Here is a 26046-nt window from a genome sequence, read left to right on the forward strand (position 1 = left end):
AACAAAGAAGCTCCTCTTCAGACATAAGGAGATTTATCAGTCCTATACACAATTATTATAATGGCACATTTTTAGCCATGAAAAGATTTTCAGTTCAGGTCATCCTACACTCAACTATCTAGAGACAATCCAACAGAAACAACACATTTGGGAGACTTCTAATTTTTGTACTATGCATTTGATATTAACTCAAGAAAATATCCAAGTAGAACCTCAATAAAGGAGAGAAGTGAAAAATGGGAAGGTTCTGACAATGCCATGAAAGTACCCCAAATCCTAATTGGCAACAAGCCCATGCATCTAAACTTTTTGTTCCTTTTATACTGAAAGCTACAGAAGAAATACCAGCAAAGAAAGTAAAAATCTCCAAAAGATGACAACAGGTCAACATGTAAACAAGAAAAATAGAAGATTCGCTTTTGTAACTGAACTATTGTTTTTGTAAATGCAGTATGTTTTTAAGCCAGGACTGTAAGAAACACAGCATTTTGTTATTACCCAAAGTAACGATGGAGCCCAGTAGCAGCACTCCACGGCTCAAGACAAAGCAGTAAAATGCTTTTAGCATCCTTCAGTAGTTTCAGTTTATGACTTCATATTTTGGACTTTATTTATTTTCTTCCCCCAAGAAGACAATAGCCATTGCCCAGTTCTGCTCTTATCATATAATAATGTGGATTTAAAAAAGGATCATTATAATTTACAAGATCAAAAACATTCAGGAATATGAATACCCTATGGATCAGCATACTCTATAAATTAGCATTGTTTTAAAATCTGTTTGCTAGCCACTCTCAGCTCAAGTCATTTTATATTTAACAAATTATAACTCCAGAGTCACCTGTTTTCTTTTTCATCAATGTCAGAGGTACTGGCCAGTCGTCTTGGTATTGTAGGTGCAACATATGCAAGTCGAGTTCCTTTTCCATCTTTCTCCTGAAAGACATGTACTTTTTATTAAGTGTTACTATTATTGATTATACTGCTGTTGGCCAGAAAAATCATTATGACAACTTCAGCTGTATTTATTGTGACCTGGTTATACAAATGACTTTCAAGCTTTAGTTAAGTATCAAGACTATAATGGGAAAAGGAAATTTTATTTTTCATTTTAGCAATGTAAATTACTTGATTATTTTGCTGCAGTACAATTCCAACACTGATTATTGAAAGCAACCATTCTAGTATTTTTATATAGTATTATATTTAAATGTGAAAACATTTGAAGATTTGTACTTGAAATAGAACCACAAAGTTCTATGCTGTTCATTTACCTGTTCCATATTAGTCCTTCACTCGGTTTAGTATATTCATGTTTAATTACAGAACTAAATCTTTGTAAATAAAAAATTACTATGGAATAGAAACAGAGACTCCTTCATGTTAAGAGTCTTTCAACATCACTCTCCAAGTGATGCTGAAACTCAAACCACTAATCTCCATTAACTGCAAGAACTACTACTAGCATTGCAAGTCCCAATAAAGGGAAAAGCCCCAAGCCTATGCACCAGGTCACGAGACAAGGAAGGTGCATACTACACTTCTAAAGAGACCACACAGAAGCTGCATAATTTTTCAGAATTTTGGTAAAGAATAGATGTGTAGTACTGTCTTACTTCTAGAACACAATCTATACTAAGTAAGGTAGATCAATTCCTCAAAATTCTGTTTCACAATGAGAACGATTACCTTTTCTTTGTTGTCCAATGAAGAGGAAAGTCTAGGACTTGAAGCAGAACGCATAACACCTGCAGAGTCCTTTTCTTTCTGAGCTTCTTTGGAAGCAGTAATTTCTGCAAGTGCACCATAACTACCAGTTTTTCTAAGACCTAACCTCCAGGAAGCAGGAGATTCATCTTTCCTCTCTTCTTCTTTGGGAGAGACCTTGGCTGTAGATGTTGGAAACTATAAAACACATGCAAATGAGTTTGTATTATTAACTTACACTACCTGTGGTAATTCATGCTCCTTGCAGAGACTTTCGAACACAACTGTTTTTAATAATCATAGAAGTGTTGAATTCATATGGGAGTTGCAATAAGACACAACCTACACACTCTTCTCTTAAATTAGTTAATGAGATAAGAAATGTAAGACTGGACAAAGTATACTACTCTAGAAGTTAGCTTAGAAAAAACCACACTTTGTAATACACACTGTGATCATGAGATGCAAACTTAGAAACATGCAAATCCATTATCAACAGTTTGATTAAATATGTTATTTTGCAACCTGTATGCAAACCTGTGCACACCAGAACCTCACCATAGATTTTTCACCCTTACTGGGCACAAGAACAATGCCAGTTTTGCGCAAACCCTGCCTCCATGATGCAGGATCTACTGACTCCACGACAGGCATGACAGGAGGAATGAAATCATACTGAAGCCAATTAAGACAAGACAAAGATGAAGATTGAAAGAATGGAAAATAGAAACAAAAGGTTGTGTTAAAGCCACAGTTTGTTCCTACGTTTATGTTATGTAGCTCTTCATTACAGCACAAAATACCGAAAAGCAGTAAGAGACTTAAAAACTTAGTAACAGATTCTTATTAAACACAACACAGCATGTTTAGCTAATTCAGAGACAGAACTACAGTTTGCGTAGAGGAGGACAGCAAAGCCTGTTGACCTAACAAGGTCCATGGCCTAAATCCTCATATTGTTGAGAATACTTGAAGATTCACATTAACATACCTCTTACCTTCTTACCATATTTTGTTCATACCCCTTAACCACATCCCACACTACTTTAGCTACCAAACTCATACTTTCACTCCCAAACTTGCCTTACTTCAGTACTGTCAGACAGAAAGCAGCATTACTGAATGCCATATAGACTGAAGAAAACCCAAACTCAAGCTTAGTACACTGCATCTGCACCACTTGTGAGCAACCTGCAGTTTGGCCATCTATGGTGTAAAAGCAGAAGAGAAGCTGCAGTAGGACGGATGGAGCAAACTGAAAAGGCAGGTGCAAGAGTAGGTGCAAGATCATACATACAGAGCTGGTTTACCTTCATTATTAGTAAAAACTGTTTAAAGCCTCTTTGGTTGGTCACTGATATGAGCCGCAACTGCTTCTCTAGATCACATGTACGTGTTCTGTTACAAGATGAGCAGGCTTGATATAAATGCACACTTATTTTGTAGCTACAGAAGGCTCTGAATTTTTCACATATAGTATTAGAAAGATAACTGCAGTTTCCTTTTAACTTGCACTTTTTACCTTTAGGACCAAAAGATAAGCCATTAATTGCTGCATAATAAAATTAGAATAAGCTGAAAGCCAGTATATGAATGATTTATAAAAGGTTATCATTCAGCTTAAAATCATACTTATTTCTTCTTATTATTATTATAAATGAGTTCTCTCCTCCGCACGTTGTCATTTAATCACAAACCAAAATATTATGTCTATTTGATCATTCAGCTCTGGAGTACCAAGCCACATCCCAGCTAGCAACAATTTGGTAATATCCTATTGCTGAAGGCCATATAGCTTAGAAGGCTTTTGCATAATATAAAATACATTCATTGCAAAGGACAAGCTAGGAAACTTCTGACTTCAAGATAAAGTTCAGACAATTATAAGAAAAACACAATGTCTTAGTAAGTATTAGATATCTTAATTTTCTTTGCACACTGGAGAGTCTAAGTGCAGTAAAAAACCTAAGTGAACACATCCATTAAACTGCCCAACTGCCAAAATGCTTGTATTACTGAAGTGATTTCAAAAAATAAATATATGAAGTAGGCTATTTCCTTGCATTAAAAGTCACACTATATATTTGAATTCAATTCCTGTTGGTCACAGCTAGCAAATGAGCAATTACTCGCAATGTCTTCCCTCCCTTATGCATTTGCTATGGTTTGTGCGGAGAACTTGCGGCTTCTGAGGTCTGCACAGCTCCTGAGCAATGCAAATGCAGCTCCCATGACAGAGAACCGTAATTCCTTACTGACCCAGCCAGTTAAGATTAACATCACAAGATTGCCCTGGAATCTAGCTGTCTGCCCAGCCACAAAGCTCAGCAAGGGGAAACAGTAGTCATTGCTGCCAGTGAGCCATGCCTGCAATTTCCCTTTAGCTTTCATGTTTCTTGAGATAAAACTTGTGGACATCAGCCACAATCATTTTTGTAAAGTAGCGCTTGGGATCAGAAGGGTTGACCCAACCCTACTGTACAGTATTACATAGTATGATGCAGTTGGGCAATATATTCCCTGCATCTGTTACACTAAAGTATACTTTGTAAGATGAATCATCAGTAGTTTCTATTGAGAATATGAAAATAGGACTCCAGTACGCTCCCTGGAGCTAAATACAATACATAATATACACAGCAGTACATCTCCTCTCTCTGCTGTGGCTTCAGTACATCATGACTGCCATTTCTCCTCAAGACCCTTTTCAGAAGCATCAGTAGAGGGTTACGCTCTGATTATGATGTGTATAGAACAGTTGTAATGATAGGCAAATGCCTTAATGGCTTACTACCCAGTTTCTTTGATACCTTAAAAAGTTTAACTTGTATACCACCTTCTGACTATGTATTATCATCTACTGTAATTTTTTGTCTTCAGGCATACATATCTTCCCTCTGACAAGCAAAACTGAAATAAATTCCAATTAACTTCTCACATCAAGCTGTAAAAAGCTTCCTGCACAAAATATGGCTTTGCTAGATGTGTTTTTGAGCTGTTCATTGAATAAAGTATGTGTCCCAATTCTTCAGCTCTTCCATGAGGTCCTAACAATACTGAAATCACGGTTGGGACTTCTACTTATTTCAGGTGTCATTTTCAACTTCTGTGCCTAAGCACCAGATGAATGCTTCCAAGGACTCCTGAAAGTACCTTAGTCAGGACTGCCTCCCTTGCCTTAAGTACATCACAAATATAGGCAAAAAGAGACACGATAACTGTAGTTTCTATAAATTTTGGGGGAGTCTGGCACAGCAAAGACTTTCAAAAGATGAAGTTTAGCTTCAGAAAAACAAGAACTCCACTCACTGTGCAACAGATTTTTGTTTTTTTGAAAGGACTTGTGTTGAGATATTTCATAGTTCTGTATTTTAGATCCCTGGTTAGGGTCAAAATAATACAAAATTTAAAAACATTGAACATAGCTTCTGCAAAACCCCAAAATATTTTAGGAAACTGTCCATATTTTTCATCAATTCACTGGATAACCCAATCCAGTTTTTATACAAAAACCAAAAAATGTAATTTTAGAATTCTATTCTTCTGTGTAAGCATACAAGAAAGGTATTTTATTTTACCTTTTTAACAGGTGATGTAGGTGCCCCTTGGCCACTGGCTACTGAAGGTGTGGTCACAGCTACTGATGCTGACTGCATACTTGTGGTATTCGCATTATTAGTTACAGCTGCCAAGGTTTTGGTCTTATCTGCAAAATATGTATAAGATCATGGTTTTAATTTTTTAATTCAAAATTTCTTCACTTTTACAACACAGAATTGAATTTCTTTTGAAGAAACTTGACAGTTAACTTTCCAAACAGCATTTTATTATTTGTTTCTCAGTGTTTTCCCATCTCACTCCCAATCTGTATAAGTTAGGTCCACCTTTTTTCTGTAACAGTCAGGCACATAACATTTTTTTCCTGCTCAAAGCAGGGTCAATATTGCATACAGACCGGGTTTCTCAGGGCTTTGATGAGTCAGGCCTTGAAAACCTCTACAGACAGAGATTCCACAGCCTCCCCAAACAGCCTGTATTTTAGTAGAATGCTAATGACCATAAAGATTTAACAGTAGGAGGTATGTTCGCAATTAACAGTCAATTTGAACTACAGAAGATGCTAATTCCACATAAAACATTTATTTTCAAATAACTGTGTATGTTGAGTCCAAAGAAAAAATTAACTGCGCAGAGAACCCAGCCAGGGATTCTGGTCATTAGAATGAGAGCTGAGGCATGTACTTGCCTTTCAGAGGTCTGACTTTCTATTTTGTCCCTTGTTTTTCCTACCTAAGTTTCATTGCCTACCTACTGTACTCTCTTCCGCTTTGTTCTTCCTGTGCATATTTCTTCCTCTGTCCCTTCTCTCTGTACCTTAACCCCACTTACGCAAACATACAGAAGTCGTCATGGTTGTCACTGCACTTGCTTGAGCTTCATAATCTTATGCTTCACTTCTGTTTCAGCTATCCAAATTGCACATTCTTTGGAGTGGGATGCTACATCCCATCTGTGCAGTACAGAGCAACATGGGGTTCAATCCCCACTGGTTTTGGCCCTACTATAAACATACCTTTATGCCTACACTACCCATGCAGCATAGGAGCAGTTAATTTAGAAAGTATGCAATGTTTTCATGGGGTGTTCTCTCATCTAACATACAAATTCAACAACGTACTAATCTATGACTGGAAATTGTATCGTTAATGATATTGCTATTATACACTTGTTTTAGTTATGGACATAGTTGAATAGATGTTTTGAATAATTACTTATGCAGTAAACAAATACAAATATAAAAAACCAGCTTACTAACTGTGCACTTAATGAGAAGTTCTTTTTAAACACAAGTGAAAAATGGTGGTAAACTTCTAGGTCATGGTGATTAAAAGTTCAACAGGGCAATGTAGACAGAGTATAATTTGAGATGACACGCAGGCAGATCTGCTGGAAATTTGCAAATGAGTAAAACAGCTTTAAAATATATAGAAAAAGTTATCAGGAGTGAAAGCATGGAAGGAGAAAAATGGTTTTTTCACAACTGTATTCTGAAATTATTTCAAGGACAAGAAGAAAATAGTTGTACGCATGACTGAGCTAACATTGACTAACCTTCAAAAAACACTGAACTACCTCAAAGTAAGGTAAAAAAATGGAACTGCTGAAAATTTTATAATTCAGCATATTTTGCTGTCCTTTAGGAGATGCCAGCTTTATATTCGTATTTCCCATCTTGGTCTTACAGGCAGAAGTGTGTTTATTTTTAAATTGTATTTTCACATAATCAGAGAAACAGTGAAACAGAATGTAAGTTTTAGGAAAACACAGAAATCACAGTATCCAGGACTTCAGAATACTGAACACTATTAAAATATTTTACAACCAGAATGCTCCTTATATTCTTAAGATTTTTCAACAGAAAATTACTTTAAGCTGAATAATGGGAAAAAAGGGAAAGTACAAGCTTGGAATTGAGAGATGCAGCTCTGCAGGGAAAAGCTTAAAGTCTAGTTTGCCAAATAAAGTATGATAAAGCCTTGTTGATATTAAAAACCCCAAAGTTTACATAAATTAATTCTTGTGACACAGTCAAATTTTCCTGGCACAAACTATCTACTGGTAACGAAGAGAACACAGTTACTAGAGTCATAAAGTTCAGGAGACAGTTAGTTCAGTGACTGAGAAATTACTACATGTTATATACTACAAGCACTTTGAGTTTATCAAAGCTCAGTCTCTGTAAATAAGGGATGCAAATATACCAAGGTGAAAGACTAATGATAAAACCTGACAGACATTTTTTCCAGCTTAACACTAAAATGTTGGTTTACTTCAAAATACAAAAATAATTAAGCCATAATAGACAGTTTGGTGTTGCAACTTATTTTTAGTATCTGCCTACATTAAATATTTATGATATATTGGTTACATCTAAAATCCCTCCATGGTCTTATCTTTTCAGGTGAAAAAATTGGAAAGAGTGTTTTAGAATGGGAATGGACATCTCACTGAAAAGGGTTACTTATATTAAAAAGCTAAGTATAAAATATTAACAAGATCTTTCTAATCACATCTATGTCCATGTATTGTATTGCTGCACTGAAATTCTAAAATTCCTTATTAGTCTTGAACATACATTTTTAAAGACTGATTGCATGACATTTGTTTTCTGATACGAAAGAAAAATATGCTATGCTGTTCTTACATCACTATTTCCTTTAAAACTCTGGTAATTGTTCCAAGAACCTCCACCACCACCACCATCCCCCCCCCCCCCCCCCCCCCCCCAATTCAACTGAAGAAAGTAGTAAAAAGGAACATTTTAATCTGCATTCAATTCCAAACTTTTCAAAGAACATTCCTCTTGAAATGAAGTTGTATATGAAGCAACTCTTAATATTAAAATAACTTAATATTAAAACTCTTAATATTAAAATAAAAGCAACTCTTAATATTAAAATAAAAATATTTAATATTAAAATATTTTTTCATTTCAGTATACACTGAAAATATATGCACCATTACTTTATGAATACCTGAACCAAGACTGCCAAATGCATTGCTAATTACTTCAGGATGGGAAAACCAATTGCAAATGTTTGCACTTCTGCTGTTTCAATCTCTGCACCAGTTCCACAAGCAAACTGTGAAGCCTTCATTTCGGATTTGATTTTCTAACTTCAGTGTTTTCTGACATGCTGCTTAAGGCTTGTATTATTCCAACTATTGAATTAAAAGTATCAGTTATTAAGTAGCAATCAAATAAGTTTGTTAATGGCTTTAACCTAAGTAGTAAAGACATCTGTTTGATCTGTTGTGACTTGACTTTAAACATATATAAACTTGCTTTAAAAATGACTGGAAGCTTCGTGCAATGCAGAAGAATAGGTGAAACTTACAGCTATTTAATATCACATGATAGAGAGTTAAATAAGTTTATAAAGTAAAAACTTAAAGACAGACAATACTCCAAATAACGTACCTGTCTCTGCTTCAGATTCTGAATCGTCATCTTCTTCCTCTTCACTAGAACAACTGGATTCATCCTTCTTTCCCTCTTCTTCCTCATCTGCTTTTTCTTGCTCCAGAGACTCTATACTAGATGCATTCTTTTCTTGCTCCATAATCAATGTTTCCTTACTGAGTTTGAAAAGAAAAATACTTACTAAGACCTAAAAAATTTACTAAAGCTTGTCAAGTAGAACTTTGTGACAGCTTGTTATCTCTTTTATGAAGAGCTTATACTTTTTCCTAGTTTACTTACTTTTTGAATGTCTTCTGTGTCTGATTATTATCCATGTTGGCTGTGGATTCAATTAGGGGAGATTTCTTTTCCCGTTTTTCACTATGAAGCTTTGAAACATGTAGAAAGATGCAGTTAAATTGATTGAATGGTATCAGCGTGACAAAATCACAATTGGACAGAAATCTTCTCCAACTACTACAAACACTAGAATGTGTATGAGCTTTCAATGTGTTCAAGTTAAAAATTCTAAAATCTCTTAAACTGTTATTCCAAGTAAGTTACTTGTTGTTGATGCTTCAGATCATAAAATGCCCATCAGATAAGGCAAGAAGAACAGCACCTTCTTTTTTCCAAGGATTTTGGGTCACCATAATTGACCACATAAGGGCATAAAAGATCTTCTGAGATGACTGTGGCATTACCTGAGTTAAAGTCCCAAATCAAACCTTTGTTTTTAATCTATATGCTTCTGAGCTGTACACCACAATCATCTGTACAATAAAGTATAACATACACACAGAGATATACATCTTTACATAGACAAGGCCTACCAGATTCTGCTTCTTTTGTAATTCTTCTAAATATCCTAGAATATCTTCATCTGCCACATCAAATGCTGTCTGCCCCTGGAGAAAGGGAAGAATTAAACACCATAACTGTACAGCAGAATTTACATGTAACAGATTATGATGCCTTATCACATGATGATGCAGGTAAGGAGCACATTCAGAGAGAAAAATTAGAAAGTGTAAGCCAAGCTCTATTACAAACTGTTAGTCTGTCAGTAGTTGAAACAGATTTTGCAATATTGCTTTTTTTGGGGAACTGAAACAGAAACAGCCATACCTGATGAGCAAACATATTTTTTAAGAGATAAAAACAAGACTTCAAAAAAAATTTTCTGTCCTTTGAAGGAAAACAACACTACCAATAAAAAGTAGACTCAAGGAATGTGATTCCCACAATATTGGTTCCAAATAACTATTCCAATGGCAGCTGTATGGATGGATCCTGAGCAGTTCAGTATCCTGCCCATCTTAGACTACCATATACAGCATGTTTTTTTAAAGTGTAAATTATTTAAGCAAACTTTACTAAATTTAAGTGGTCATGCTTTAACATTCTTACAGTAAAACTGTATTTTACATTTTACAATCCATTTTAGAAAAGATCTGCTACAACCATTGTCCCCCCTCAGTGTATGATTTCCATGGGACATACTTGAATAAACAGACCATCATGTGACTCAGTAACACAGAGTAATGCTGTCACCTGGAATTTCTTCAGCTTGCCGTATCTTACATCTACATAGTCACTGCGATTCTCAGGTACACCAGATACCCACCGGACGTGAGATTTTATCTTTAAGGTTTAAATCGGTAAAGATATAAAAAATTCCCTTTCTTCATCTCTACTTGAAGATGAGAAGGGCTGAAGCTCACACAGTTTCACAAAGAAAGCCTAACTTACTTTGATACTGCAATACAATGTTTCCTATTTGGAAATGTGCATTCAAATAGAAGGCTGGATTCTAAGCAAAGTCCTAGATCCACTGGTATAATAAATGCAGCTGCATCAACGTGCTGGGTGGACACAGAAATGTTGGGAGGACCACGACAAGATTGGTCAAGTAAGTACTTCTGTACAATAACCCGCAATAAAGACAGAGCTGCCATTTTAAAGTGGTCACAGCAGATTATAAAGATAATTAAAGTTGTACATATTTGTCTCTGCTTACTTGAGCTCCTCAAAATGTTAACTAAAGGCAAATATATTCCTTATTACACTGTGAAAGCTATCTTAACTGGTTAGAAAGGATGGACTATCAAACTACTAGTTTTCATATCCATAAAACTTCTGACCATATAGAAGCACGTGCATCTTTCAAGAAGCGTTACCCAAAATAGCTTGAGGTCCTCTGACATTTGAACTATTCCATTTAGTATAAAACAGCACTAATCTGGAAACTAAACAACAAAATTATCTCAAGTTTATATCTGCATTATGACTACAGTTTTTAATCTGGCCTTCTATTTTTAGGTAGCTATTAAATGGATTTGTTTCCAAAAAATATGAGTTAACCTACCCTGACCACAAAAAAATCACTTTGCAAAAAACTGTTGTAGTTGGAAGGTTGTATCTGAACCCAATCCATAAAAGTTAATACCTGAAGTCAAGTGCCTAAACAATAATGCCTGAGTTCTCTGAGATGCTAAGCACCTACAACTGAAACAAAATCCAAAGGAGTTTTCAATCTTCCTATCTCCCAAAGCAAAAATGCTTACCAGCTTACCTAAGAACACACAGGAAAAGCTTTCCTAGCTTGCACAGACAATCCCATACACCAAATAAAACAGCTTATAACTCTCTGTACCTTATTTATTCTTACTCTTGCCCAGGTTGATTTGAACATACTTTCATGAAAGAGTGCTCTGCAATACCACCCTCCACATGTTCACAACCCCAGTAAAAACTCCGATGGTTAACTTTATAAACTGCCTTCAGTTAATTGCATCAGTTTTTGATTGCCTGATACAAAATACAGTTATACTGCTGATATTTAGAAGTTCTATAAGGATTATAGAGAGTTGAAGCTATTTGAAATTTCATTCCATATTTCTTTGATTTTATTATAAGAACTTCAATTTCTAAAGCAGAAAAAGTCATCAAAGACTAAAAATGTTAAGCAGCAGTAGTTTGGCCCTTATACAGAATAAACACTTGCTATTTCATGATCTGCATCTGTATATTTCCCTAATTTATTTTAAGAAGTTCATAGAAAAATTATATGAAGAAACCATCTTAAAAGTTGGGCAGGTATTTTACATATATACATATTGACAGAAATTGGAACTAGGTAAGAATCTATCTGTAAAACATACTGCAAAGAGAAGAGAGCTTTAGCATTTACACAGCTGAATGAAAAGCTCTGGATCCTTGCGACGCCTATGTGAATCATGAATGTATTTATATCTGTTGGGAGCGCGATCTTGCAAAGTCAGCAAGCTATGCAGGCCTTTGCATAGAAGTCAAGGAAATAAAGCTTTGGAAGCATTCAAGTTATGTCTAGAAGTCCAGAAATGCCTACAAGTTTCTTCCAGTGCACCCAAACCAGCATATACTGATAACTCCTTAGTACGCCAACACAAGCTGATTGTAAGAGTTAAAACACTACCCAAAGGCATCATCATCTTTAGTGACCAAATGAAAGCCTCTATGCAATCCATCAAGTCACTAATTTTGTGCCTCTGAAATGTCAAGAAACCCATTCTATTTTGAATTTCCATGTCAAAGATTACATGGATAATTTAATATAGAACTAAGCATAAAGCGGGCCTAGAAATAAGACAATCGGAGAATTTAGTTTTGAGCACAAGCATGCTGTTTTGACAAAACATGCATTATATAAAGCTCCACGTACAGTAAACAGCAGTTTATCATCACTTTTCTTACCCTGGCTTCTAAAGTCACTTTAGAGACCAGAACTTTGTATCTTGACAAGGATTACATAAAAATCCTACCACTTTGTTGACAGCCTCCATATCACATAGGTTTTCCACTAAAATGCGACATGCTTCTTCTTTACCCCAGTGAGCAGCAGCATGAAGTGGTGTCCAGCCATCATAATCTTTAATATTTACATCGTAGCGAGCCTGTATTAAAAGCCTAAAGAAATTTAAAGAATTAGATCTTGACACTACTGACAGGGATAAATAAATTGGTACAAAATCATAACATTATTCTACAATAACATCCCTTCTCCTTTTTCATCATACATATTTTAGTTGCATCACTGACAACTGATTAATTTTATCTCTTTACAGAAACATTTGTCTTTTCATTCTTCAGTAGGTATGTATATTTTTAAGGAAAATTCAGGAAAAATAGCCTTTTCTATTTTCTTCTTTATTCACTTGCTCTTCATTCAAAGTCTATTCTTTCTATAGAGTTAAGAGATTTTTCTCTACATGTGCAGTAATAGAGAAATGCCCTTTTAAGGAAAGGAGAGCTGTAAAATGTCAAAAATTGTTAGATACAGTGATCTTATCTAGTAAATGATTACAATTTCCTCCTATTCTAATATTAGTTGCTTGAAACTTGTATCTCCTCCTGTCATTAACATTTGATATTATAACAACCTAGTGTTTATGTGCTTCAATTGCTCTCTGAGAGGGAGCAGAGCTCCTCAAATAGAAGAGCTGCTTTTCAGCCTGCATTCAACACTCAAATTCAGCATCGTTCTGATGTGAGTGTCAAAGTGACAACAGACACCTATCCTGAGAAACAGTTTTGTTTTAAGGGCTATCAGCTCCCTGAAACACTGCCCATAATTTTTAAAAGCCACATAATCGTGAAGTATTCTTCTCAAAAAATTGTCTCTCTGTTTCTCAAGAGCCAATACACTTCTACTAATATCCTCCAATGAGTCAACTTTCACATGTACTCTGCTGCAATGTCTTGGTCTTTTAGTCTTGCATCCTACACAGAGCACACATTTTTGATATTTTGAAGCCATCATGAAAATTGCCTGCACACACACAATTTTTCCCCATCCTAGGAAAAGTACGTGGACTGGACTACAAAAAAGAGTAACAGAGAGCTTAAAAAAACCCAAAACATTGTAGATAAAACTCCCTTACAGACACATGCTATTCTAAAACAAAGTTATTATTTTGTAACAGAATAATTTATCTTCATCATGTTGAAGCACCATGGTTTATTGAAGCAGCACTGCCACTCAGTAAACTAGATTTAATGGTTATAATGATTAAAAAAGCTCTGTCATTCAATTTCTGTGTTGACAAAGCATTACAAGGCTCTGCAGACCTTAAAGGTAGCAATACTTACACAGTCAGGGTGCGTGCTCATCTTCATTCTTGTTACAATATGTAACTGTTCCCAGTATTGTTAAAGCAGCCAAATACATTTATAACCACAGTAAAGCAATGTATTATTAAGTATGCTTTACTTCAGTAAAAGCAGAGCTTTGATGAAGAACAAATTAAGGCTCTGTTACAGTATTTATTTGTATTGTACTAATGAAAAGCTACCTGTGCATTATGGGACACCAATAGTCTGAAGCTTTCCTGGAAAAATTTCAAGAGTCACGATTTTCAACAATATCAAAAAGGCAAAATTAAATTCTTAGGTTCCTTAGGTCTAAAAAACTAGTACAAACCCTACTTAATGTATGCAAATAAATATGGTGCCTTGAAAATATGCATCAACCAACTGGCATTATAAAATGGTACTAAGCTTGTTTACACAGTTGGCCATATAAACAGTGTAAGTTTTTTGTCAACCTTTACATAAGTATTCAGGCTCAGTATGTACACTGTGCTCATATTTTGAATGACAAAAGTAACAGCCCCATGATTTATGAGTGCTCAAAAATATAGTATCAACCTCTGAGGAAAAGATAGTTCCCGAGTTTATGGTTTTCCAAGATACAACCCCTAAAATCAGAAGTGTCCAATCCTATCAATTCCAAGCAGCATTACATCAACCAGACAACCAAATATGAAAAATTTCCATTTAAACCACACTTACTTTAAGACTTCTGTATAGCCCTTAGCAGCAGCTACATGAAGTGCTGTACCACCAGATTTTGCATGCCTGACATCATTTATATGGCCACTGTTGAGCCACTGTCTTGCGTCTCTTAGCATTATTCTTTCCTCTTCTTTTCGAGCTGCCTCTATATCAACCCCTAATTCAGATCAGGAAGGGGAAAGAGCATACAAAATATTTTAGGTCAAATACTTTAATTCAGTTACGTAATAAATCTTATACCATGTTTATGTGAAACAAAATAACGGCTAAACAATATGAATAATGTTCACTGTTAGATACGGCTATCTTTTTTGAAGACTAATCCCAAGAGGTTATGGAAACATCCATTATTGCATGACACTTTGCATGCATAATGCAGTCATTCCCCCATCAAAACCAGAAAGCTACTAAAAACAGCTCTTCAATTTTAAGAATGTCTACCATCACAGTAATAATCACTATAAAAAAAGAGATAAATTGTATTTTAACCTTCTAAGCACCAAAATATAAGTCTGGTTCAATGTATCTGTAGAAAGTAGAAAACAGCTACAATTTTTTTACGAGGACATAGCTAAGGGAAGAGGAACAGCCTAGCTTCTCAACACTGATGGTAAGGAAGATGGAGCTGTATTTCTTATACTTTGTAAAAAATTTCTAGTTTGTCTTCTATCACTGTGAAACACAAATTAAACAGCCAAGACTTTGGAAATCTCCCTTTGTATCTCAGGTAAAAAAACCAAACCAAACCAAAACATTGAAAATTTTTTATAGTACATCTCATAAAAAATTACCATACACTGACGAAAAGGGAGAAATGCAATATAACATTTACAAGTATACACATCAAGTTAAACAGCTTAAAGAACAGCAACACCCAAACCCTGAATGGCAAAGCAAAGCATGTATCTGAATCATGTTTTAATTACTACCATATGGAGTGATCTAAAGAACACAGCAGGAAAGGGGTCTTGAAGAGAACAATGCACGAGCATTGCTCTGTCTATACTGACTGAATGGTGACAAGTTTTGTGATGAAAAGGGACTTCAGAATTGTGGGCATCAAGAGCACAAATTGTATCTCGGTTGACTTCTTACAAAATCAGTGGATCAACTTTCAGAAAAATTCTGTATGTATGATTTGTCTAATATTAGACACTGGTATGCAGGGACTTGGGAAATACACACTTCTGTCTTCTGAACTTTTTGATTTCTTGTGGAGCAAAGCATTAACTCTGATATAATAAAAACAAGTGAAATGAGAAAAAAGGTACTGATTTACTAAATAAACCCACAAACCTCAGCAGTAGTCCTTACAGCCTATAAAACAGAAGATGATTTGTAAATTACTTTAGATGCTCCTTGACTCAGATCTAATTATACTTTGTTCCAGTATTTTCTGCTGAAGTTTCATCCACCCCCAAACTGTTTTTCTCTAGCAAACTTGTTTCTATCATGTAACTCCCCTGCTCAACTAAAGCACAATATAAAGCAGACCTCAAACAGAGACTATGCAAAGCTAGAACATCTCTTTTCAAAACTACTCTACATAATCAAATCATTATAATTATTTTTCAAAGGTTTTATAATTTATTAGATATAATTAGATATAATATAATTAGAGCCATTTCAGGCTCTAATGTATTCAAAGAAACTGTGAGCTATTAATCCTTTACAGGGCAAGTGAACCCCCAGAAAATGGAAACCAAACGAAATCCAACTTGACTGCTGCCCATTTAGCCATGCAGCAGAAACTGAGCTAAGGGAGAAAGTGGCCTTCACTAAAAGAAATTATTAATACCACAAAATGAAATGACATAGGTAATAAAGATGATCATATGTAGTTCAATGCATCATTCTACTGTGTAAAAAACATGGTAAAACATTGTAATAAAACAGATTCATCAAGCTCTTATCAATCCACTGGCAAGTAAAAAGCCAAAGCAACAAACTGGCAAACTGAAAGCAATTATATTGGCACTGCTGAAATACACTTAAGGCAGCGGATAGCAGACTGATCTTATCTATTATGCTACACATGAATTAGTATTTCACAGATGCTGCAATTCCCCAATTGCAGAGCAAGAAAATCCTTGAAAATTACATGCCCAAATCAAAATTTCCTGAAATGCAGAAAGAAGGAAAGTAATTATTATGTGCTTTTGGAAATACAACATGTCATTTGTTTCATTTGTTTGGTTTGCGGTAGCATATCAAAGTGCTACAACAGAGTTCACTTCTTGCGTATTATTCTTCAGTCAATTCACTGTAACAGATACTCCCTGTCTACAAACATATTAAAAAAAACCACTATAAAAAGCAAGCAACCAAAAAGCAAAACACACACACACACACACAAAATCAATGAGAGAAAAGACTCTGTTCACTAAGTGAATCTGGTAAAGTTTATGCTAAGGACAGATGAAAATATAAAATTTTACTAAATTTCATGAAATAACTAAGGCAGGTTATACACGAAGTGTTCTAAACAGCTGACCAAACCACTAGATTTGTCCACTTAAATTAACTAAACCAATCACTTCAGCCTTGGCAACTTAATAAAAATTAATAAAATTAAGTTTTATCAGAAACCGATGAAGACTCATAATCTGGAGGCTGTCTGCAAGATGTAGGAAGATTGTTGAAGCACTAAGCAGAGGAAAAAGCTAAAAGGTACTTGCTTGAAAGAAGCTGTGGTAAAAATTAAGCACATAAAAGTTTATAAAACTGTCTCTCTCAAGACAATCCATGACTAAATAAAAATTGGAGCAGAGATTAGATTTTACATCTCTAATAATCTTTATGACTGACAGATAGAAAGAATGAAAACCAGGAACTCTGAATCAGTAATGTATTGATAATCATGTGTTCCTCCAGAAGGCTCCTACATATTGATACGTGCACTACTGCAAACTGTAGCTTCCTTAGGCCTTCACACCTGCTTGCCTTTCAGAATGACACAGCAGTGCAGATTAGGAGATCCTGGCAAAACAATTCTTTATAGAGTACAGCCATTTACACGGCAATTTTGCCTGCAAAACAGTACTACACAAATAAATAGTTTACATATCACGTTAGTCACATTTATGTCCATCCCCTTTGTACATGCCCAAGGTCTAACTGTGCATCCTTATCAGCCTGAGTGACCTCACATAAATTCCTATCGTTGTAGAACTGTTCATGTGTGAAGCTGGTCATTTTGAGGTACTTTTGTAAAAAGGAAGAACGGGGAAAATCTCCTCCTAAACCCTGACCTTGAACAGAAGTTCAAAATGGTTAATGCCTAAGCATACTTTCCAGGTACGACTAAAGACCCAGGGAATTATGTCAAAAATAGCAATGTGTTTGCAGAAAAAGTCACTAAACCCAAATATAGACTTCTATCGATATCACAAATGATTGTATTTCTGAAGCCCAAACAAGATATAATGGCTGCAGAGGACTAATGGCTCCATTAATACATTATTTTACAAAACAGTACATTTCTGATCATATATCAACAGAAGAAAGTACAAGAACCTTGCCAATCTAAATAAACCATCCCACATTAATAACTGACACAAACATGGGAATTAAACTTTGTGTCATAGAGTAAAAGCTGCTCTCTGAGAGAAGCTAAATACAATTCCCATTATTAACTACAGAAAATGGAATGTAAACAGCCTTTATGATACCTTGTACGGACCTTTCTCCTTGCTTTTGTTTTCCAGACACTATTAAGAGACGAGGGAAAAAGAAAACGCTCGTCACAGGGTTCCAAACGCTTTCTCCATACGGCCCGTAGATGGCAATGCGCTGCCTCCCAGCCCAACTCCAGCCGCAGTGCGCGCTCACACCACCCGGTCACCCAAACTCTCTGGCAGCCCAACAACTTCTTAAATCATTAATAATTCATTGTTAAATGTTTTCATATTTTTTTCTGATCAACTAGTGTTACTCAACAGTTCCAAACAGGTTTTGTGAGCATTTAATGCAGCTCAGCATCAATTTAAACGCAGAATTATTGGCTTAATAATTTCAGGGCTCCTCGGCCATATAAAGGCATGTTTTATAGATACTGCAGGGAAGGTCAACCCGCTTTTTACTTCATGTAGAGAATGTTTATAAACAAATGTAATAGTTTGCATTTTATCCACATAAACAAAACTGAGTTAAGCAATACATCTGAGAGAGTCTCATTACATTTACCTATAATTAAGAATGAGGAACATTTGCTTCTCCTTGGAAAAGGAGAAGGATCTCCCGGATGGTTACATAATAGCTGCCACGCTGCACCATGAACTCCTGATTCACCTCACACCACCTCTCCCCACTAACTCACCTCCTGAGAATGTTTCCTATAATTCAAAATAACTGCTTAAGCAGTTAAAAATAATTTGAAGAGGACATTCGATGATAAACAGCTACAAAACTGCTCCAAACCATTAGTTAACTCTCTCTACTCGAGACCTAAGGAGAGGCAACATTTAGAACTGGCCAGGGCTAGCCAGCACTACAGCCGCACCTCCCTGCGGTCTGCTAGTTTTCACCAGTGCCACCAGAACCTTACACTACTGGCAAAAGACAACTTCCACAACTATGATATGTTGAAACACTGCAGAGTAGAAACATAAGGGATCATATAGAGAAATTGCAAATACGAATAAGCCTAATGAAGATCAAGAATTACGTGGAATGCAGTGGCACCTATATGCATGGGGCTGGCCCATGATGAAGGTATCAGCAACACAGAAACAACAAAGCAGGTTCTAAGATAAGTTTTTTGTATAACACACAAAATAGTTACAACAGATGGCATGCAAAGAGAATAGTTGTTCAGCACTACTTTGCCATCATTTCCATAAAACACCTAGTTTTCCTATTTGTGAAGTGTTGGTAACTGTCAACAAATCTTTACCCCTTCTCTAAGCACGTATGTAATTTTTCTTCTCACAAAGTATAAAACTAAACTAGGTTTTAAGCTTAGGAAATTATTAAGCCAATAATTCCCCTTTGAAGATTAGGGCAGAAAAATGTTTTCCTTACTACTGGAGTGCTACGGCTTCATGTTTAGGATAACTAGTCCATTAGTTCAGAATTACTATCAACATTACTTACTACGTATCAACAGCGTTCTGCTATATGCTCAGCAGAACACGGACGGCCTTGTCTGGGGGTCTATGGCCCACACAATAGGACATATGGAAAGATGCTTGAATCAAGTGCCATAATTTAGAAGTGTCACGTATGGCGTTAAATGAAGATAGACAGACACTGGATAGTAACACCATAAAAGCTCTCTTTTGTGTCTAACACTCCTTACAACAGAACTTGTAAAACAAGATAATTTATTTGGATCACTGATCATGTCCTCTCTAGACAGGTCATACTTTGGAATCTGAATGCTAAAACAGGATGAGCAAACACTGCAGATCCGTCAGTCACATAGACCTGAACCGTATTGTATTCTATAGTTTATTCCTGTGAACTTAAGCACCTCCAGAGACCCATTTTTTGTCCTGTAGTTAGACATGTCCTTATAACATAATTCGATACCTGTAAAAATTAGGCATAAGAACAAACAAACTGATGATCTCTAGAAGGCTGAATAGCTGCACAATTGGAAGGCTCTGTTTAAACTTTTCCTATAAAGACAGGTCTGCAAAAGCCGCAAAAAGGGTGAGCTAATATGGTTGATTCTCCTCATATTTCTAACAAACATCAGATTACATCATTTAAACATATCTGAAATCACAGTGAACCTGGACTGATCCTTCCAGGCAATCTTTTGCCACCAAACAACTCTGCTGATGCCAATATTGAGGAAGCCATATTCACAGCATTAACTAAGCAACACAAAAATGAAACTATAATCAATGTAGGAATAAATAAACATGAAAAGGTTTCAAGGCAAAAATGTTACAGAAAATGTCTACTTAATTTTCACACTGCATGTTTTACCTACACAGAGGTAAGGGTTTTTGGCACTCAGGTTTATTTTCAAAATAAACAGGTTTATCTTCCACTACCTGTAACACTGAGACAGGGATGACCATTCCACAGACCCCACAGTTAACCCACATTATCAAAACTGCAGCACTGTTTTATTTTATACGAGGAGTAGTACCACTAAAGCTAGAGGGATAATTGCATTCAGCTACATATATAGTCAAAGACGACACTGTCACAATGCATCCATGTTAATTCCACATTAAGATAAACAATTAAGTTCCTATTTTAGAGCTATTAACTTCTACAGCCAAAACATACACACAATTAGGCACTTTCCAAGTGATCATGATAATAGCAAACAAATATTTCCGTATATATTAATGTTATATTCAAGTTAAGGATGCCATCAAAAGCATATGATTATAACCTTATTGCTGAGACAACTGTCTCGTGATTTAGTAATATATACACTACAAGTTCACATCCATACTTATACCCTTTCTATTCCATTCTCATCCACAATTATTAAATATTCCCTATGATTTCACCCCACAGGTAAATGCCCTTAGTTCTTACACCTTCAGAACCACCCGCTGTAGGAGATGAGGTTCAAGAACATCTAAGGAACCTGAAGGGCACAAGTCCATAGGACCTGATGGAACTGGCAGATGAAGTGGCTAAGTCATTATCCATCATATTTGAGAAACTGTGGCAGTCTGGTGAAGTTCCCAATGCATGGAAAAAGGGGAAACATAACCCCCATTTTTAAAAAGGGAAACAAGGAAGACCCAGGAAACTACAAGCTGGCCAGTCTCACCTCTGTGCCTGGCAAGATCATGAAGCAGATCCTCCTGGAAACTATGCCAAGACACATGGAAAGTAAGGAGGTGATCGGTGACAGCCAACATGGCCTCACTAAGGGCAAACTGCCTGACAAATTTGGTGGCCTTCTATGCCGGGGTTACAGCATTAGTCGATGAGGGAAGAGCAACTGATGTCATTTACCTGAACTTGTGCAAAGCATTTGACACTGTCCTGCACAACATCATTGTCTCTAAACTGGAGAGACATGGATTTGATGGATGGAGCACTCTGTGGATACGGAATTGGCTAGATGGTCACACTCAAGGAGTTGCAGTCAACAGCCTGATGTCCAAGTGGAGACCAGTGACGAGTGGCATTCCTCAGGGGCTGGTGTTGAGACCGGCACTGTTTAACATCCATGTCAGCAACACGGATGGTGGGATGAAGTGCACCCTCAGCAAGTTTGCTGTCAACATCAACCTGTGTGGCACCCTTGACACGCTGAAGGGAGGGGATGCCATCCAGTGGGACCCTGACAGGCTTGAGAGGTGGGCCCATGCAAGGTCTGGCACATGGTTTGGGGCAATCCCAACCAGAAATACAGGCTGGGTGAAGAATGAATTGAGAGCAGCCCTGAGGAGAAAGACTTGGGGGTGTTCGTGGATGAGAAGCTCAACATGGCCCAGCAACGTGCACCTGCAGCTCAGAAAGCCAACCATATCCTGGGCTGCATCAAAGTAAGTGTGACCAGCAGGTCGACAGAGGTGATTCTCTCCCTCTACTCCACTCTCCTGAGACCCCCACCTGGAGTACTGTGTTCAGCTCTGGGACCCCCAACACAACAAGGACATGGACCTGTTGGAGTCAGTCCAGAGGAGAGCCATGAAGATAATCAGAGGGCTGGAGAATGTCTCCTACGAAGACAGGCTGAGAGAGTTGGGGTTGTTCAGCCTGGAGAAGAGAAGGATCCAGGGAAACCTTACAACAGCCTTCCAGTACCTAAAATGAGTCTACAAGAAAGTTGGAGAGGAACTTTTTACAGAGGCCTGTAGCAACAGTATGGAGTAATGGCTTTAAGCTGAAAGATGGTAGATTAAATATTAGGAAGAAATTCTTTACTGTGAGGGTGGTAAAACACTGGAACAGGTTGCCCAGAGAAGCTGTGGATGCCCTGTCCCTGGAACTGTTCAAGGGCAGGTTGGATGGGGCTTTGAAAAACCCAGTCTAGTGGAAGGTGTCCCTGCCCACGGCAGGGGGGCTGGAACTAGATGATCTCTGAGGTCCCTTCCAACCCAAACCTTTCTATGATTTTATGCTTCCAAATTCAGGAGAGATGCTGCATGCCTTCTTCCCTGCTTCTGTGAAACTGAAACTCCTAAGTGGTCTAACAGCAAAACAAGCTAGGTAGAATATGTATATATAAATGCATTCTTAAATATGTGTGTGTACGCATATATACACATATCTATTTACATAAAATAAATAAAATGTATAGGCTATATACTGAACCATAGGCTTTAGTGTCCAGTTACAACCAGGAAGGCACAAATGCTGTCAGGGATGTTCACAGTACGGTCAGTCCTCAGGACAGCATCCAGTTCCTGTTCTCCACAGAGGGAGGTCACACCATTCTGAAACACAGCCCTAGCAAGTTTTTTCTCACCTGATATGGTGCCTTGTTCAGCCAACATATTTTTCAAACCATCTGAAAAAGACCAGTCTTCTGAAAATCCTTTAGCTTGTCAGCAAGCCAACTGACATGAAAATTTAAGAGGAATGCTTGGAAAACACGTTTTACACAGCAAGTGAAAGTCAGTATTTTAAAACAACCTGCATTATCCCTTTAGAAGCTAACTTAAAGGTTTGTGATAGGTTCTCAGTCATACCACAAGTGCAATGTAAGACTCCTTATTCCAAGGAATAATTTCAGACATTTGGCATTTTAGAAGGGCATTCAAAAGGTCAGAATATACACACAGGGTGATTTATGGCATACAGTATAGTTGTTTACCTTTGGTTTAGTTATTCTAGGCTTTCTTGTGGTCAACGGAAAGAAAAAGTTACCTTAGGGCTACATTCACCTCATCCTAAAACTGACATCTGAGTCACCCTAAAAGTGACTATTTCTCTCCCCTCTAAGGCAGGAATCTCTTCAGTTATAGTCTAAAGCTGGAATACAGAAGTCTATATCCCAGATGCACTGAATACCATCCATAGTACCTGAAAACCACCTAAATTCTGTTAAGTGAATGTAGAAATTCAGTCAACACCTGGATTCAGCACTTCTGACCTCTTTCTTCACATGAGGCTCGGCTGAGTAAAAACACCTAAAGGACAGTTTGAGCACTGCACATTGCATTGACAATTCTCTTCAGAAAATAAATTGAGTGACCCTAAAATTCCTGATTTAGCATGTTTTTGAAAATATATTTAGTGTCCAATATACAAAACCATCCCTCCATGTTCAAAATTACCTTGTCTATTTACTTCATTCTGAAGCAGCTCTTCCATTGCCTCTTCTTCAGCAATATCTAATGGGGTGTCTCCTTCACTATTTACAGCTCCTACATGTGCTCCTTGACTAATTAAATACCTGCCAACAGAAAAAACAAACAGTAAGCAAAATAGTAAAACTGATGCAAAAAACCCCCACCAGCCACTAGGATATCATATACAACGGGTATATGCGTGTACACGTACAATTAATAGAAACAACTATATTAGGTATAAGTAAAAACCCTCATGACTGCCTACAACCCCAAGCACCTCTATGTCTTTTCATCATAATACCCATTAATACAAATAGCCCTCCATCTGCTCTTCAGTTTGCCACGAAGACTCCTGACATATTTAAAAACATACTTGCAAGAACTGAAAGAAGAAAACGGTTAGAGGACAAACAAAAGCGAACACAAAGGTGAACAGAGATTGAACCACCAATTCCCATGAGCTCCTCATATTAAGCCACTCTTCCTAGAGCTTCCAAATTTGGTGGCACATTATGCTTCTATACTATGCCAGAATCATGACTCCTGGTCTCTGAGGCAGCTTCATAAAGTTAATAAAACTAGAATCAACTGTGCTCCTCAGTATTCATAAGGTCTGATTTCAGTGGGGAAAGGGGCAAGGGGGAGAAAGGAAGCAGCGCTTCACACTCTGTTCCAACCCCACTAAGTGTTTTCTTACTTGAAGTACTACTGTCTCAGGAATCAACAATCCAGACTCTGGAATTTATTTCTGAATTTCCAATTAAGTCAAATGGATCAATTCCAACAACAAGTCACAAAAGGATTAAGTCATTTCATTGTATTAAACTATAAGCCTATAAAGTTACTGAGAACATACAGCTTAAAACACTGTTTCTAAGTAGACAATGAACACCTATTAAAACATCAATACAGATCGGTCTTACACCTTCTGACCGTAACATTTCCACTTCCTATCAAATTCAAAAGTTTGAGCCATGACAGGACTCAACACAAGCAAAAAAACTACAAACATACCTTCTGCCTTGCAGAGCTTAATTTACACTTTCCATATATTTGAGAAAAAAATACCAATAAACCAGTAAATACTCACACCTGAAGAACTAGTTATTGATTTGGTAACAGGTGTATGGAATCAAACCTTGTTATCGCAAAATGTCAAATTATGCGGAAGCCAATCACAAAATTAATCCAACACTACTACAAATGCTTTGAAATATTTCTGCTTAACTATTGCCAATTAACAATTGCAGATCCAGATCTAGAGGCATTGTTTTCCTTATCTTTATTCAATAATTCAGCATCAAGTACTCTTACAGATGTCTATTTTTTAATCTATGACTAAAACAGAACTTGTTATTAAAGCTCTGTAATTATGTCAAGGACAGGTAAGAACTGACAGATCACAAAATGCAAATTAATTCTCAGAAGTGTAACCACATCTCCTGGGACATGCATCATCAGTTGCCACCACTAACTTTGATGCTGGTATGTGGTGCTGGTTGTACATTGTTCCTCTTAAAAAGTACTGATGTGACCACTACCTTTCTCCAGTTTAAAGATTTGACTTCAGTGGAAATGAAAAAGTAATACGAATTAACATTTCTCAACAATACCAACTGAACTGTTCTAATGGTGACATACCCTTCCAGGTTACAGATCAGGTAATTGCTATGCAAGGTATCTGCTGAACAGGCAAAACCAGCAGTGGGGACACTGACTTTCTTACAAAGTCAAAACGTTGATTCAAAACCAAAGTCAATCACTGACAAAATATATCTTTATAAAAAAGTCCCAAGTCAACATTCATGTTCTTTCAGCCTGTTTCTTCTAATACAGACATGAAAAAAATGATGTTTAAAAAACCTGATTTTTGCCTGTTTCCACGATACCTACTTTTGTAGAAAAACATCTCTCATTGAAGTGGTTCTACTTGGTCAAGCGGGTCAATAACTTACAGACATGATAAAAGAAGAAATCTGTAAGAAAGTGTAGGGAATGAACAAAAGGCCACAGTAGCGTTTCAGAAAGTTATTATTCAGATATATGAACAATTTCATGATCAAATGATCCTTCAAAGCAGACTCCAAAAATGAAGCTGCTTACAGGCCTAAATCAGATCAGCAGAACTAGGGGGATTAGTAGGGTTGGAGAAGGAGAGTTATCCGAGTTCTGCTTTGCATATGCTTACAGGGCTTTGGTTCTCCTGGGTCAGCAAAGGAAGGATGGGTGAACCTGCCCTGAGCTCACAGGATTTAAAGGGATGTAAGAAACAGAAGAAAGATGAAAGGCAGCATGCTACTTGCTAGGGAAGTGAGAAGG

General features: G+C 36.8%; 1 protein-coding gene across 3 annotated transcripts in view; it reads right to left on the reverse strand.

Annotated features, from left to right (window-relative positions):
* PPP1R12A (protein phosphatase 1 regulatory subunit 12A) overlaps window positions 1–26046 on the reverse strand; it is a 122036-nt gene that overhangs the window by 35821 nt on the left and 60169 nt on the right. For all 3 annotated transcript variants that reach the window (XM_080392487.1, XM_080392489.1, XM_080392488.1), the window contains exons 3-11: window positions 23713–23831; window positions 14504–14663; window positions 12475–12619; window positions 9505–9579; window positions 8972–9060; window positions 8690–8847; window positions 5286–5413; window positions 1690–1905; window positions 842–936 (exon numbers count right to left, since the gene is read on the reverse strand). In XM_080392487.1, coding sequence (XP_080248613.1) covers window positions 842–936; window positions 1690–1905; window positions 5286–5413; window positions 8690–8847; window positions 8972–9060; window positions 9505–9579; window positions 12475–12619; window positions 14504–14663; window positions 23713–23831 — 1185 coding nt within the window. The remainder of the gene's footprint in view (window positions 1–841; window positions 937–1689; window positions 1906–5285; window positions 5414–8689; window positions 8848–8971; window positions 9061–9504; window positions 9580–12474; window positions 12620–14503; window positions 14664–23712; window positions 23832–26046) is intronic.

Source organism: Falco punctatus (assembly GCF_963210335.1).
Source record: "Falco punctatus genome assembly, chromosome: 6".
Taxonomy (NCBI): Eukaryota; Metazoa; Chordata; class Aves; order Falconiformes; family Falconidae; genus Falco; species Falco punctatus.